This window comes from Leucopleurus acutus, assembly GCF_964270905.1.
Source record: "Leucopleurus acutus genome assembly, chromosome: 21".
NCBI classification, from domain to species: domain Eukaryota; kingdom Metazoa; phylum Chordata; class Mammalia; order Artiodactyla; family Delphinidae; genus Leucopleurus; species Leucopleurus acutus.
In genome coordinates, this window is record NC_139163.1 from 30927403 (window position 1) to 30944231 (window position 16829).

General features: G+C 36.9%; 1 protein-coding gene across 1 annotated transcript in view; it reads left to right on the forward strand.

The window, feature by feature from the left end:
• Positions 1-14065, forward strand: part of LOC309977539 (disintegrin and metalloproteinase domain-containing protein 18-like) — a gene marked incomplete at both ends in the record, with an annotated part of 77096 nt that extends 63031 nt beyond the window's left edge. Inside the window, 3 exons of the mRNA XM_082863660.1 lie at positions 2689-2803; positions 8657-8813; positions 14023-14065. Of these exons, the coding sequence (XP_082719786.1) occupies positions 2689-2803; positions 8657-8813; positions 14023-14065 (315 nt within the window). The remainder of the gene's footprint in view (positions 1-2688; positions 2804-8656; positions 8814-14022) is intronic.
• Between the last annotated feature and the right edge of the window lie 2764 nt (positions 14066-16829).

The following is a 16829-nucleotide window of genomic DNA, read 5'->3' on the forward strand; positions in this document are numbered from 1 at the left end:
GAAAATATATCCTCCTGCAAAAAATATTTTATTTCTCCTCAATTGCTTATCTGTTTTAATCTGGTAATACAGATTTGTAGTTACTTTTATATTTAATTTTTACTTCTTAAAATGTATAATTTTGGTCTCTGTGTTACTATTTTCCTAAAAGAAAATTAGTGTATGATTTAGTCAACATTATATGAATGATCCCAAATTAACCAAATTTATCAGTATTCAATTTCATAATTTTTAATTGATTGGTTTTAGAAAATATAAAGTGCTGCTGCATTGTCTTTAACTTTCTATGAGCTGTAAACAAAAAGGATAGCTACATTTTCATGTTTTGTCTTTTATTTTCTATACTTATAATTATTGGTCTGATCTTTTGGTTTCCTTTGTTCAATTATCTGTTTTGAAGCCTTCAGCCTTAATATTTTTTATAAAATCTCAAACCAAAGTTATAGATTATTGATACATTTTATTTAGTAATAATTAACATGCAATATTATATTAGTTTCAGGTGTATATTAGTTTCAGGTGTACAGCACAGTGATTTGATATTTTTATACATTATGAAATGAGCACGACAGTAAGACCAGGTTTTTGTACATCTTATTTTACAATACAAAGTTTTAGAAAAAAAAAAAAACCACATCCAAAATGTAGCTACTTTGACTTTGATGTTCCTGAGATATTCTATGCATTATGTTAATTTTTTCTAAAATTTATGTTACAGGGAAATTATAATCTATTTAGATTTGATATTCTAGATAAATGTTCTTTCTAACATGACATTGTCCGTCTACTTTAATGGGAGGAGTAGGGTACTGGAATACCACTTTTTTCAAAAAGTAAAGAAAAATGTATGTGGGAGGTATTCATTTAGAGGAGGTCCCATGTATCAACAATGGAAAAATGTTGCCTTTCCACATTAAAAATCCCTCTGTTGTCACAGGGCTATTAAATTTTAATTCCATTCTCCCAAAACTTTGTAAGCTCTGTTGGACTGTCCTATTGCTTTCAGTCCTGCCAGAGAGAAACGTGATGCTAGTTTAATTCCTTTTACCTTGTGCCGAATGTTGTGAGATTACTTTTCTTTGTTTTCTGAGCTTAGAAGTATTGCTGACAAGTGTCTAAGGTATGTGTTTTTCATTTCACTTTTTCTACTAGGAAGTCAAATTACACATCCAGTCTGAAATAGCATGTCATTCTTCATTTAATAAAATTTAATAATATAAAATTTAATAATATTATTTATTTGGTTATTGCTTCTGCTCTAGCTGGCCATCTTTTTCTTTCATTAAGTTAGTCAAAATGCAATGATGGTAACCTCTGTTGCTTTATGTTGCTTAGATAATTGTAAATTAATTCAGTACAGGGGAAAAATTTTGGATTAGGTTTGAGGTAATTAATAAATGATACTGTAGTCCTAATTTCAAAACTTTATATTAAAATATTTATCACCTGTGCACTAAATATCAAAAAACAGAGGTATTGATATGTACAATAGAAGAACACTTTATGGAATTCAAGATTATAATTCAAACTCATTTTATTGAAATCCCTTTTGATATGTAGGGAAAAGAGATTTAAAATTTCAATAATTGTTAAACACAACAATTTAGCACTGTCAGTGTACATGAGCAGGACACAATATCTGTAGCAGAATTATAGGAAATATCCATATCTTTGAATATTACATCTATTTTTTAAATGTGCCAGTGCTATATTTATACCTTCAGGTATGGGAATACGTTCATAACATAACATTAGTGATATTTGTTTGGCAAAAACCTGGGAATGAGTGTTAATGTGTGTTTGTGGGTGTGGATGTACATGTTTATCTGTGAATACACATAACACAGAATATGCTTAGCAGTGGAGAGGGACTTAATTAGTGGGTGAAGACACATTTAATTTTGTGCATTTTAATTGTTTGAATTTTACAAAATTTTACTCAAGAAAGAAAATTAACACTAAGCTATTGAAATGTAAAAGCATAAATAACATGGAAACTGCACTGAATATAAACTGCTAGCAATTCAAACTTATCATAAAGTTTTTTTTCTATCGTTTTTAATTATTTTTGGCATCTATGTTTTTTTTTTCTTATATTGGAAAATTTTTTACATAAAAATGAAATACAAATGGTTGATCAACAGTATTAAGTTTTGAAAGAAAGGGCTAGGATAATAAATTAAAGTGGCCAAGTCAATTGATGGCAATTCTATCACGATATTTTTGTGTATAAATTAAAGGCCAGGGGCTTCCCTGGTGGCGCAGCGGTTGGGAGTCCACCTGCCGATGCAGGGGACACGGGTTCGTGCCCCGGTCCGGGAGGATCCCACATGCCGCGGAGCGGCTGTGCCCGTGGGCCATGGCCGCTGGGCCTGCGCGTCCGGAGCCTGTGCTCCACAACGGGAGAGGCCACAACAGTGAGAGGCCCGCGTACCGCAAAAAAAAAAAAAAAAAAAAAAAAAAAAAAAGAAAATTAAAGGCCAGGAACATACTATCAGGCAGGGTAGTGATTCTGGCATTAACTGTTAGTATACTGCCAAATTTTTCACTACTTTTTCTAACCTATTTCTCACATTATGTAGTCTTAATAAACTCAGAAAAACAGTGATTTTGTTCTTCTGAATGTATTTCTATATGACATATAAAGACTACCATGATTTATAGTGATTATATGTTTTTCTGTTTCAGATATGTAATAATTTAGGCAATTGTCATTGCTTTCCTGGGTATAGGCCTCCAGATTGTGAATTACAAATTGGTTCACCGGGAGGAAGTATTGATGATGGAAATGATCATAAATCTGGTGAGTAGAAATTAAACTTTAAAAAAAAAATAGAATGCTTTATGAAATAATTAAAGAAATATACTGCCGAGTCAAATCTTTCATGATGTCCTGAGTAATTAATAGAGTTACCTTGAATAGTGGCTTTCATTAAATTAGTGTTAAATAATATTTGTAATGTGGTTTCCTCAGAGAAACCCAGTTTTGATCATCTCAGTTACTAAGATAGAATATGGTACTCTTAAGTTTCAATAAATGTCATAGCATGAATGCAAAACAAATTCAAATATGGACGAATGAACACTATGTAAATTGTTTGCATCCCGTGCTATTAAAAACTTTGTAGGTTATTAAAAAACAATTGTAGGATAAAGTGTTTATTCTGAATGAAATTTAGACAAAAACATATGACAAAATATAAGTATACACATTTATTAGGAAATAACAGTAAATCACATTTTGAGTGATGAAGTACAGGTTTATACTTTCTCTTTTTTCCATGAACAGCAAGTGGCTGTTCATTGATTCAACATCCATTTATGATAAAAACTCTCAACAAAGTGGGTATAGAGGGGCTATACCTCAACATAGTAGAACCCATATATGGGAAACCCAGAGCTACCATCATACTCAATGGTTAAAAGCTGAAAGCTTTTCCTCTAAGAACAGGAAAAAGACAAGGATGTCCACGCCCACCACTTTTATTCAACATAGTATTGGAAGTCGTAGTCACGGCAATTAAACCAAAAAAACAAATAAAAGATAATGCAAGTTGTATTTTATGGGTATTTTATTCTTACTGGACTACATGGCCCAAATCAATTCATACATGTCCATTTATAAAATTATTTTTGTGTTTGTATAATTTTGCTGGAACACCTGGACATCCATAAGCAGAAGAATTATTCTAGGCACAGACCTCATAACTTTCAAATATTAGGATCACAGTCCTAATACAAAATACAAAAGTATGCATCTCCTAGAAGATAACAGAAGAAAATCTAAGTGCCCTTAGAGAATGACATTTCAGATACAGCAGCATGAAGATGATCCATAAAAGAAAAAATTGGTAACTTGCACTTGATTAAAACGTAAAAGTTCTGTTCTGTACAAAGAGTCAGAGAATGAAAAAAACAAGCCAGAAACTGGGAGAACATCTTTGCAAAACATATATCTGATATAGGACTGGTATTCAAAATATACCAAGCACTCTTGAAACTCAACAGTATGAAAATTAACAACCCAGTTTAAAAATGAGCAATGTTAAAGTGCTTATCTGGGCTCTCTTGTAGTTCTCTGAGCATCTCTAGAACGATTACGTTGAATTCTTTGTTGAGCAATACCTAGATCTCCATTCCTTTGGGGCCAGTCATGGTAAATGTCCTGTATTCCTTTGGTGGAGACCTCTTTCCCTGATTTTTCATGATTCCTGCAGGCTTGCGTAGATGTCCATACATTTGGAGATACAGTCACCCCTTCCAGACTTTGTAAACGATTTCCTAAGGGAAGCCTTTCACCTGTGGATGGAGGCATACTTGATTGTGCTGTGACCCTGGGACAACTGGTGCAGGGCGCCAAATGCAGGAGCACCTGGTGGTACCAGGCCCAAAGGGATGTAATGTCTCTTCGTCTCAGGCCATTGAGGTCCATATTGTCAAATGCGTGGTCCTTGTGAGCACTTCGTGGGTCCATAGTGGCCGCAAGGACTGTTGGGCTCGAAGCAGGACCTCCAGGATCAGTAGCTAAGGACAAGGCCAGGCAGCAGTGGTGGCTGCATGCACACACTTGGCCGTGGGGCCCAACTGCAGATGCCCGTGTGGTGGCAGAGGTCAGGTGCAGACATGCTTGAAGCGATGAGCTGGAACCAGCTATAGGCTCACTGGCCACTGCAGTGTTCCTGAGTGTCAGTGTGCTTTCCTACTGCTTCAAGCTCTACCTTGGGGTATGCATGCTGCAGGGAGACCAGTGATGGGGGGTGGTCAGGCTCGGGGTGCACACCGATGGGCTAACTACAGGTAGGCACAGTGATGCCAACCAGTGTCAGAAGGCAGAGCCTGATCTGGATCCAACAAACAGCTACAGTATGCTCCTCTCCTGTGGCTGTACTCTTAGCCCCTGGAAAAGAGTGCACTGCTGTGGAGGTCAGTGATGGGGATCTGGCTGGGGGTGTGCAGGTGCATAGCTGGGGGGCGGGGCTAGTTACAGGTGGGCATGGGTACCGGCCAATGACAGAGGCTGAGCCTGATCTGGATCTGATAACAGCTGCAGGGTCCATGGATGTCAGTGTGCTCTCCTGTGGCTGGACACTCTCCCCACTGGCATGCACACTGCAGTAGAAGCCAGTGACAGGAATCAGGCTGGGAGCATGCCAGTGCATGGATGGAGGGGCTATCAACAAACAGGCAGCCATGGTGGTCTTGGCCAGTGACAGAAGGCAGGACCGGACTGTGCCTACAAACAGCTGTGGCTGGCAGGAGAGGGGGCAGGCTGGCTGCCTATGCATTCACCTGGGGCTACAGGTTATTTCCGCTCAGTATTATATCAGAGTCTAGTCAGTATAAAAAGACCAAAAAAAAAAAAAAAAGCTCAAAAAGCATACAGATTGAAAAGGAAAAAGAAAATCAGTCTTTATGTATAGATAATATGATCCTATATGCAGAAAATCCTAAGGAATCCACAAAAAATTTAGTAAGGTTGAAGAATATGAGATCAATGTACAAAAAGCAATTATATTCCTATAAACTAAGAGGAGACAATCCAACAATGACATTAAGAAACCAATTTTATTCACCACAGCATAAAAAGTAAAATACTTAGAAATAAATTTAGTGAAAAATTACATGATTTGTACACTGAAAATTTCAAACCATTGCTGATGTAAATTATAGAAAATTTATATAAATGGAGAGACAATGATGTTCATAGATTGGAAGTCTATTGTTAAATGGACGGTTCTCTGCAAATTTATCTATACATTCAAGAAAATCCCTGTAAAAATCATCCAGCTGGTTCATTTGCAGAAATTGACAAGCTGGCTATAAGCTTTATATAGAATTTCAAAGGACCTAGAGTTGTCCAAATAACTTTGAAAAGAGTGATGTTGGAGAAAGTATACCACCCAATTTCAAAACTTTCTATAAACCTACAATAATCAACACAGTGTAGCACTGATATTAACATAGACATATAGATCAATGAAACAGAATAAAGAACTGGAAATAGACCCACAGATACATGGAAAACTGATTTTCCATAAAAGTGCAAAGCAACTCAGTGAATAAAGGGTAGTCTTTTCAACAAAAGGTGCTGGAACCATTACGTACCCACATGTAAAAAAAAAAAAAAAGGAATTTTGTACATTTTGTACATGATCTGAAATCATATACAAAAATTCACTCAAACTGGATCACAGATCAAAATGTGAAGCCTAGGGCTTCCCTGGGTGGTGCAGTGGTTGAGAGTCTGCCTGCCGATTCAGGGGACTCGGGTTCGTGCCCCGGTCCGGGAAGATCCCACATGCTGCGGAGTGGCTGGGCCCGTGAGCCACGGCCGCTTAGCCTGCGCGTTTGGAGCCTGTGCTGCGCAATGGGAGAGGCCACAACAGTGAGAGGCCCGCGTACTGCAAAAAAAAAAAAAAAAAAAGTGAAGCCTGAATGTATAAAACTTCAAGAAGAAAATATATGAGAAAACCTTAGTGAATTTGGATTAAATAAGGATTTTTTTTACATATGACACCAAAAGCACAATCCAAGGAGAAAAGGTGAAAACTTGGACATCATCAAAATTAAAAGCTTTTGCTCTTCAAAAGTCACTGTTAGGTGTATACCTAATAAAGTATTTATATTCAGAATATGTAAAAATTTTATATTCAGAATATATAATCTTTGAAACTTAATAATGAAAAACCAACAGCCTTCTAAAAATGGGCAAAACACTTAGACACTTTACCAAAGAAGATATATGGATTGGCAAATAAGCACAAGTAAAGATGCCCAACATCATTGTTCATCAAGGAAATGCAAATTAAAATCACAATTAGATACCATAACATTCCTTTAAATTTCGTTTAAATTTAAAGGACTAACCACATGAAGTTTTGCCAATATGTGAGGATAGTGTCTCATACACTACTGTTGAAATGTAAAATTGTACAGTTTCAGCTTCTTAAAATGGTAAACTTTTACCTACCATGTAATCTAGTCACTTTACTATTTTATTTACCCAAGAGAATACAATGCCTTCTCCCATACCAAACTTTGTATACAAATGTTCATAACAGCTTTAGATGTAATAGATAAAATTTGGAAACAACCCAAATACAAATCAACAGGTGATGGATCAAGGACGTGTGGTATATCCAAACAATAGCATATATTGAACAGTAAAAAGGAACAAGCTATTGTTAAAAGTACCAACATGGATGGATGTCAACATTTATGCTGTGTGAAAGAAGCAAGACTAAAATGAATACAGACTGTCTGACTCTGTATTAAATTGTAGAACACACAAACTAATTGATAGGGAGAGAATGCAGATCAAATCAGTGGTTGCTTGTTTGGGGGAGTGGCATCACGGCAGCACCATATATAGGCAAGTAGAAACTTTTGTGGATGATGGATATATTCACGACAGTTGAGCCTGGGAGTACGTGGATTTGAACTGCACGGATCCACTCATACACAGATTTTTTTCAATAAATACTACAGTACTACAGCATCTGAGGTTGATTGAATCCACGGAAGGGCAACTGCGAATATGGTGGAACCTGGGCTAAGAAGGGACCTAGAATATGCAGGACCAACGCTAAAGTTAAACATGGATTTAGACTGCTCAGAGTGGATTCCCCTGACCCCTGCATTGTTTAAGGGTCAACTGTCTTTTGACTGATGTGGTGGTTTTATAGATATATACATATAATAAAACCTGTAAAATTGTACATCTCAAATAGGTGCATGTATTATGTGTCTAAAATAACTCAGTAAAGCTGTTAAAACAGCAAAATTTAAATGACATCTAAGACAAAAGTCACACTATTTTGTTGTTAAACCTTTGAGCTGTAAAATTATGGCATGCATGCATTTCTGTTATTATGTTATAGTTCAGTAAAAAATTTACTAAATAAATAATGGAAGAGATCAATACACATGTAACCTTTGGAGAGGAATGATGATTAGAAAATGTCCGGAGGATGCTTTGGGGAGTCTAACAGGGTATGTTTTGAGATCTGGATGATTTTTCTAATTCTTTGTTAACATATTTATTTACTGTGTACTTTTCTGAATTGCGTAATACTTCAAGTTTTTAGGTGTAAGAAATAACGAAAGGGCATAAATATGTCGTTGAACGTCAACGAGAGGGGAAAAATACACACAACACACACTTTACATATAGGTAGATACAGATACCAGGATAGGTATAGATATGGATTTTATTCATACATATAAAATATAAATACTAGATGGAGAAACATGAGTCATTTCAAAATGGTTTCCTCCAAGGAGAGAAGCTATGTGACTTGGCGAGGGAGGGGGATGGCGGTTTTTCACAGTATTTTGCTAAATTTTTAACTTAAGCCCTATTAATATATCACCTTTTAAAATATGATGCCATAAATAAGCAGCACGTAATAAGCAGACTTCAAAATATGTATACAGTATCGTAATAATTAAACAAATATGCATAAAAGATGACTAGTAAATCTATGAAAAATGTACCATTGAAGTTTTGGCTATGAGCTTAAATGTCCTTTTGTTTTCTCCTATAAGAGTTTGCAAGGTATTAAACTTTCGATTAGGTATATGATTTTATATGTACACATATGATTAAAGTGAAATAAATATAAATTTATTCAAATGTTCTATGTTTCATTTCTAGTTACAATTTTTACTAAAAAAGGCTACAATGCACATCAGAACTGGCTTATTTTGAGTTTCTACATTGTTCTGCCCTTTTTCATAATTTTCACCATTATGATCATGAAGCAAAATGAAATAAGAAAATCATGCAACAAAGAGAGTGCAGAATATGAGGGGTAAATATGATTTTACAAATAATTTATTATTTTAAATTGTGCTGGTCATTAACCAGTGTCATAAATTCATAATTGCATAACATTTGTTACATTTATTATTAAATATGTGCTATTTTGAATCTAAGGTAAACGGCATTTTAACCATTTTGTTTTCCCAGTAGTTCATTGTTAGTATATTAAGGCAAGTCAAAATTTTGACTGCTCCAAAACTGTTCTCCTGATGAATATTCCACACTGTACTAGGGACTTAATATGTCAGAGAAGAATATATTTGGTGTATCATTTTAAGTTCCTTTCTAGTTGGATCTAAATTAAGTATGAGTCTTTGTTTCCTTTGGGGAAACCTTTTTTTTCCAATTTAGAATTTGTGTTAAACATGTCACTAATAAACCCTTGAACCTCATAATATTTCTATCTCTTTAGTAGTCTCAAATACTGTTAAAAAATCTCTACAGAATTCCTTTGAAATCAGATACTGTTTCTTACACATCTGTGCAGACTATTTTCTTACATTTGTGCATCTTCTCTTCTGATGACCTAACATTTAACTCATTGAAGGTAAGAAACCCTCATATTAATCCCGAAATGTAACATCACGAATGAGGATTTCAGCTTCAAAGTTACATTTTCTTTGAAAGCTATCATTACTAGTCCATTTTATGAAGACACGCTCAATTGCACACACATTACATGCATATCGTTCAGGGAAGTGATGGATCATATTCCCTGAAAGAGGAAGTGACTTAATTGGCCTATCACGAGCCTTTACAGAGGAAAAGAGAAAAAGAGAATTCAAAGAAAGTCCTGACAGGTAATATCGTAGAGGGAACGTGAGTAAAGTACATGCTCAATACATCTTCACATCCAAAAATTTCTGCTGCACCCAGCGTTAATGACTGTTCCTTTATAAACTCTCCCACCAGGCCTGGGATGTGTACCATTCGGCCCTCCATCTTTGTTTATTCTATAAGTGTATATACTGGAGCCACTGAAAACATAATTTTCATCAGATGGAAAAAATCATCTTGTAGCCATATATTTATTTCCATCATGCATTAGGCTGGGGCTATGGGGTTTAGGTAGGAAGATCACAGAGGTGGAACGTCATTCTCATCACATCGATATCAAAAGCAAATACTACCAACTGATAACTTAATATCAACCTTGATTACCTGGAGGAAGTAGTGTTTGTCAGGTATTTCCAGGAAACATGAAAACACCTGTAAGATTATTTTTCTCCCTTTTTATACTAAAATCTATAAAAGGAAGCAACTAAACGTACCCCATATGTTTTTGTTTTCTGAGCAGCTCTTCACTTTTGGGTTCTATAAGATGTTCCAGAATCATCTTGTATATTCCTGGCCACAGGCCTAGAAGCAGGGATTTCTACAAGGATTCTTGGTTTCTTTTATTGGAGAACAACATTAGAAACAGATCTAGATGCTAGGTGTGCTCCTTGCTTCTTGTATTTCATTGCGTCTAGATCCTCACAATAGATGGATATATAAATTCAATATATGTGTACAACACGTACATACACACACCTGTCTATATATCCTGCAGATAAGGCCTTTATCAGATATAAAAATTGCAAATGTTTTCTTCAGATATGTGTCATATTTTCATTCTAACCACAGTGTCTTTTGCTGAGGAAAAGTTTTTAATTTTATCATTATTTTCCTTCTTGGATTATGCTTTTGTTGTTATATTTAAAAACTCACCACCAAACCCAAGGTCACTCAGATTTTCTCCTGTGCTTTCTTCTTGAAGATTTATAGCTTTGCATTTCACATTTAGATCTATGATCCATTTTAAGATAATTTTTGTGTCAAATTTGAAGTAAATTTAGAGTAAGGTGTGAAGTATGTGATAAGGTTTGTATTTTTGCATATGTATGCCAAATGGTCCAGCACCATTTGTTGAAAGAACTAGCGTATCTTCATCAAAATGCCTTTGCACCTTTGTTGAAAACCAACTGACCAATATATATGTAGGTCTAATTTTGAATGAAGGAAATAAGATGTTTTTTATTTTCATGGGCAATTTTACAGTGCAAGTCTGCTTATTTATAGGATAATGATTTTTTTCTGTAATGTATCTTTTTCCAAGTTTCAAACATTAGAATGTGATTTTCTCTTTAATTCATATTTGCAAATAAGTTTGCCTAAAGGAAAGATGTGAGTTATCTTTTTCACATGCCACAGGTTAAGTAAATAAAGGTATAAATTCCTTTAAAATCCTCTTTTACATTGAAGTTTGTTTCTTAGAAAGCAGAATGGAAAGAAAATAATGCTTCATGAAGATTGGTTTTCTCTGCCTTCATAATGAAGTTAAACTGCATTAAAATGTATTAATATTTGGCAAGGTTTGAAAAAGACTTTTTGCTGTTGTTGCTTTTAACTCACACTAAAAATTGTGCAAGCAGAGGGCTAGACATGGGAGACTTAGTAGAAGACTAACTTTTCTTAGAGTGGACCATAACACAAACTCACAGACCACACGCCCAAGAACTTCCATTTAATCACTTTCTGCAAGACCAAGAGGAAATATCATAGTTATGGTGAATACACATTTGGGTTGAAGCCAGGAATACAACACAAATTACTTGGGCTTCCAGAAGGAATATATTTCAAATATATATACTTAGATATATATACATATAGATATAACCTAAATATTCATTTATAGAGAGAAGTTTTATGTATGTAACTATATATATCATATATATAACTATGCATATATATATATATATGCTTTCTGACATCTTAATTGGTATGAGGTTGTAGCTTATCATGGTTTTTATTTGCATTTTCGTAATGATTAATGAGCATCTTTTCATGTGCTTATATTCCATTCGTATATCTTCTTTGGAGAAATGTCTATTCAAGTCCTTTGGCCATTTTTGAATCAGATTGTTTGGGGTTTTGTTGTTGTTGAATTTTAGGAGTTCTCTACATATTCTGTATATTCATCTCTTATCAGGTATATGATTTGCAAATTCTCCCATTTTTTGGTTGCCTTTTTATTTGTAATATTCCGGGTATATAGCCGAAATAATCAAAAGCAGTTTCTCCAAGAGCTACTTGTACACCAATGTTCATTGCACCTTTGTTCACAATAGCTAAAGATGGAAGCGACACAAGTGTACATCAACAGATGAATGGATAAAGCAAAATGTGGTTTAAACATGCAATAGAATATTTATGATCTAGCCTTTAAAAGGCAGGAAATTCTGACACATGCTACAAGGCAGATGAATGAACCTTGAGGACATTATGTTACATGAAATAACCTAGTCACAAAAGACAAATACTGTATGAGTTCACTAACATGAGGTACCCAGAGTAGTCAAATTCCTAGAGAGAGAAAATAAAATGGTGGTTGCCAGGGTTTGGGATAGGAAGGAATGAGGAGTTATTGTTTAATGGGTATAGAGTTTCAGTTTTTCAAAATAAAGAGTTTTGGAGATGGTTGCTGGTGATGTTTGTACAACACTGAATATACTTAATAGCAATAAACTGTACACTAAAAAATAGGATGGTAAATTTTATGTTATGTGTGTTTTACCATAATAAAAATTAATCTATAACAAAAGAGGCAAGGATATACAACAGAGAAAAGACAGTCTCTTCAATAAGTGTGCTGGGGAAACTGGACAGCTATATGTAAAAGAATGAAATTAGAACACTCCCTAACACCATACACAAAAATAAACTCAAAATGCATTAAAGACCTAAATGTAAGACCGGACACTGTAAAACTCTTAGAGGAAAACATAGGAAGAACACTCTTTGACATAAATCACAGCAAGATCCTTTTTGACCCACCTCCTAGAGTAATGCAAATAAAAACAAAAATAAACAAATGGGACCTAATGTAACTTAAAAGCTTTTGCACAGCAAAGGAAACTATAAACAACATGAAAAGACAACCTCAGAATGGGAGAAAATATTTGCAAACAAATCAACAGACAAAGGGTTAATCTCCAAAATATATAAACATCTCATGCAGCTCAATGTTAAAAAAAAAAAAAAACCCAATTAAAAAATGGGCAGAAGACCTAAATAGTCATTTCTCCAAAGAAGACATACAGATGGCCAAGAGGCACATGAAAAGCTGCTCAACATCACTAATTATTAGAGAAATGCAAATCAAAACTACAATGAGGTATCACCTCACACCAGTTAGGATGGGCATCATCAGAAAATCTACAAACAACAAATGCTGGAGAAGGTGTGGAGAAAAGGGAACCCTGTTGCACCGTTGGTGGGACAGCAGGGGGAAGGTGGCTCGGGAGGGCCCCATCGTCCTTGGTGGGCCCACACCCCCAAGTGTTACAGTCCGCTGGCTGTAAATTGATATGGCCACTATGGAAAACAGTATGGAGGTTCCTTAAAAAACGAAAAATACCATATGACCCAGTAATCCCACTACTGGGCATATATCCAGAGAAAACCACAATTCAAAAAGACACATGTACACCAGTGTTCATTACAGCACTACTTACAATAGCCAAGTCATGGAAGCAACCTAAATGCCCATCAACAGAAGAATGGATAAACAAGAGGTGGTACATATATACAATGGAATAGTACTTAGCCACAAAAAGGAACGAAGTTGGTTCATTGGTAGAGAAGTGGATGGACCTAGAGACTGTCATAGAGTGAAGCAAGTCAGAAAGAAAAACAAATATTGTATATTAACGCATATATGTGGAATTCAGAAAAATGGTACAGAAGAACCGTTTGCAGGGCAGAAATAGAGACACAGATGTAGAGAACAAACGTATGGACACCAAGGGGGGAAGGCAGGGGAGGGAGGGATGAATTGGGAGATTGGGATTGACATATATACACTACTATGTATAAAATAGATAACTAATAAAAACCTGCTATAAAAAAAAACTAAAAAATGCACACCTTTATACATATAAATACATATTCATATATAAATACATATTCATATATGAATACATACATTTAATGTTTAGCTTTTTATTTGGACTGCTTAGTTTTCTAAGAAACAAACTTACCTATAATGAATATTTCAGTTAATCTATTATAGTTGATTTTTTATTTTTTACTGTCTGTGTTCCTTTGCGTGAGTGTTTTGATCTGAGACTTAAAACAGAAATCTGGCAGTAGATACAGTTAAAGTAGGAAACCGCCTGCTACTAAAGATATTGTGAATTTCTATTTTCTTTCACTAGTCATTCAGCCATTGTACCAGAGAGTTATGACGTGGACTATTAATGTTGCCAAGAACTTCATCATCAAGTGGGTTACATGCAGAAGAGAAGGTGTTTTATAACCCTATGATACCACTGAATACGTTTAAAATGTCAAATTTTTGAAAATAAAGCGCACTTGGGCAGGAGGAAGTCTCCCCTATGCTTCTGGGCATACACCTGGCCACAGGTGGAGTCTGGGTCCACGGAGCCGTAGCCACACTTCCACCCCTCCCCCCACTCACCCTCCCCCCACCAGCCCCACCATCTCCACCCGCCCCACCCCCACCCCCAGGCGAGCCCCCCAGCCCCTCCCTGCCCCGCCCCTCCGCCCGCTCTGCCCTCCCTCCCTGCCCCTCCCCGCCGGGACCTAGATCGCAGGGCTCCACACGCTCGCTGCACCGTTTCCAGTCAACCCCGGTGGCGAGGCCAGCTGGCCACGCAATGCTGTCTCTCTTGCTGTTCCTCTCAGGGCTGGGCCTGCTGACCTCCACGGGCCATCGTAAGTGAGGACCCTGCTGGATAGGAGGGTGGCCCGTCGTCGCAGGGTCCCTTGGCGCGGGGGACGTCGCCCTCCTTGCTGCAGAAGCCCAGGCCGGGCTGGGGAGAGTCCGGCGTCAGGTCCGAGCCCAACCAGTTTCAGGGTCTTGGCGGGCCCGCTGGTCGGAGGGCTCTGAGCAGGACTGAGATAGTTGTCCCTCACTCCGGGACCCTGCGCCGCAGGAGGGGGCGCCTGTCTTTCAGGGAGGTGGGGGGAGGAGGGAACCTGGATGGGGTCCTGGGAGCAGCCCTTCTTCACCTACCCAGGGCTGAGGTCAGCCAGCCTCGAGGGTCTCTGGACGGTGGTGGGGTAGTAACACTCCCACTTCTGGAGGAGCCTCTTCCTGGAACCCTGCGCAGTATGATTGTGTGTGTGTGTGTGTGTGTGTGTGTGTGTGTGTGCGCGCGCGTGTGTGTGCATGTGTGCGCGCGCATGCCCGCTGGGGCTTGGAAGATCCATGAGTGATGTGATAGGAGTGGACAAGTAAGAGAAGGATAAGGATGCTGCCGTGCTCTGGGGAACGGTCACACCTGTTTTGCTCCCTGTAGATTCTGAAATATCACTTATACAAATTACAGTGCCACAGAAGACTGGGACAAAGGTCTCAGAAACTCCTGTCATTAAGAAATCATTCTTTGTGTTTTATGGGTATTTTATTCTTTCTGGACTACATGGCCCAAATCAGTTCATACATATCATTTATAAGGTTATTTTTGTGTTTATATTTATTTTGTTAAATAGCCATTTTGTCTGAATAAGAGCAAATGTTTTAATATTTTATTTTTTTCATTATGTCACAATCAATACATAAACATTGTAACGTACGTAAACATACATACACACATATTTTTAAATTACAGACTCAGGAAAAAAAATAATTGACCAAGTTTCTATTTCACAAAAAGTCTACTGGACCTTTTATCTCTAAAAAAAATAGTTTTAATATTTATTATCATACTAATACATTCAATTCTTGTGATAACTATGTTCTATAAAGCCCCAAACGCTGAATTAGCTATTGCGGAATCAACATTTCAAGGGGAAATACATATGTATCTCATAGAGATTGCGATCTTAAATCCTGCAAACATCTCATCCTGGAAGATTCTATTTTCCCTAATTTACAAAGGAGAAGTGAAAAGTGACTTGCCTGGGGCCATGTCAGCAATAGGTACCACAGCTGAGATTCCAACACCCTGCAACTGGCCTCAGAACCCAAGCTTCTTCAATACAGTGCCAACTCCATCTTCTGGTCATCTCTGCAGCAGAGCTGCAATAAGAAGGCAGAGTATATCAGCTGTTCAGCCTCAGCTGGGAGTGTGAGCCTTGTTACAAATGAATTTTTGGCCATTTGTTCGTAAACTCAAATGATCCAAAAAGAGCTACAAATATTGATTTGGGGGCTTACAAATAAATCTGAGCAAATAGGCAAATTTGCAGATATGGAATAATTGAATAATGATGATTGACTATATTTTGTAACATAATTTAAAAATAAATATAAACTCAATAAGATTTAAAAGGTAATATATACACCAGCTATTTTTTTTTTTTTTTTTTTTGCAGATTGTATTGTTATTTAGATTGAAAGCTTGAGACATTTTGTTACTGAAAACAAGTTCCTGTGCCCAACGCACAGTGAGGCCAAGCAAACCAAAACGTAGGCGTTTGGAGCAGAGAAAAGTTTATTGCGGGGCCATGTAGGGAGACAGGTGGCTCCTGCCCCCCAAAACCCTGAACTCCTCCAAGGGTTTCAGCAAAGCACTTTTAAAGGCAAGATGAAGGAGGAGCCAGGTTGGTTGTTACAAACCTCTTTGCAGCTGTCCACCTAGGTCAGGTCACATGCTCCTGTAACCCTCCAACAAAACAAATATTCTCTGTTCTGCAACTTTTTATCTCCATATGAATAGACTCTTAAAGGTCAGAGCCTTGAAAATAGGCTCTCCTGTATATTTCAGGCTACAGGCAACATTCTTTTACAAAAGGCACAGAGCCAGCATAACTAAGCACAGGCAACAGAGCACCAAGGCTAAAGTAAGAAACAGACCTAATACAGAGTGAGATTGGTTCTTCCCTGTTACAATTTTACATACAAATTCTCAGGATTAATTAGAAAGTTTAACAAAGGATAACTGGGCACTGAAAAATGGATTAGTATGTGGAATATGAAAAAGCTGCAAGGTGTTGAGGGAGGTGATGCTTCCAAGTCTCCATCACACACTAGCTCGGTGCCAAAATAGTTCTTCAG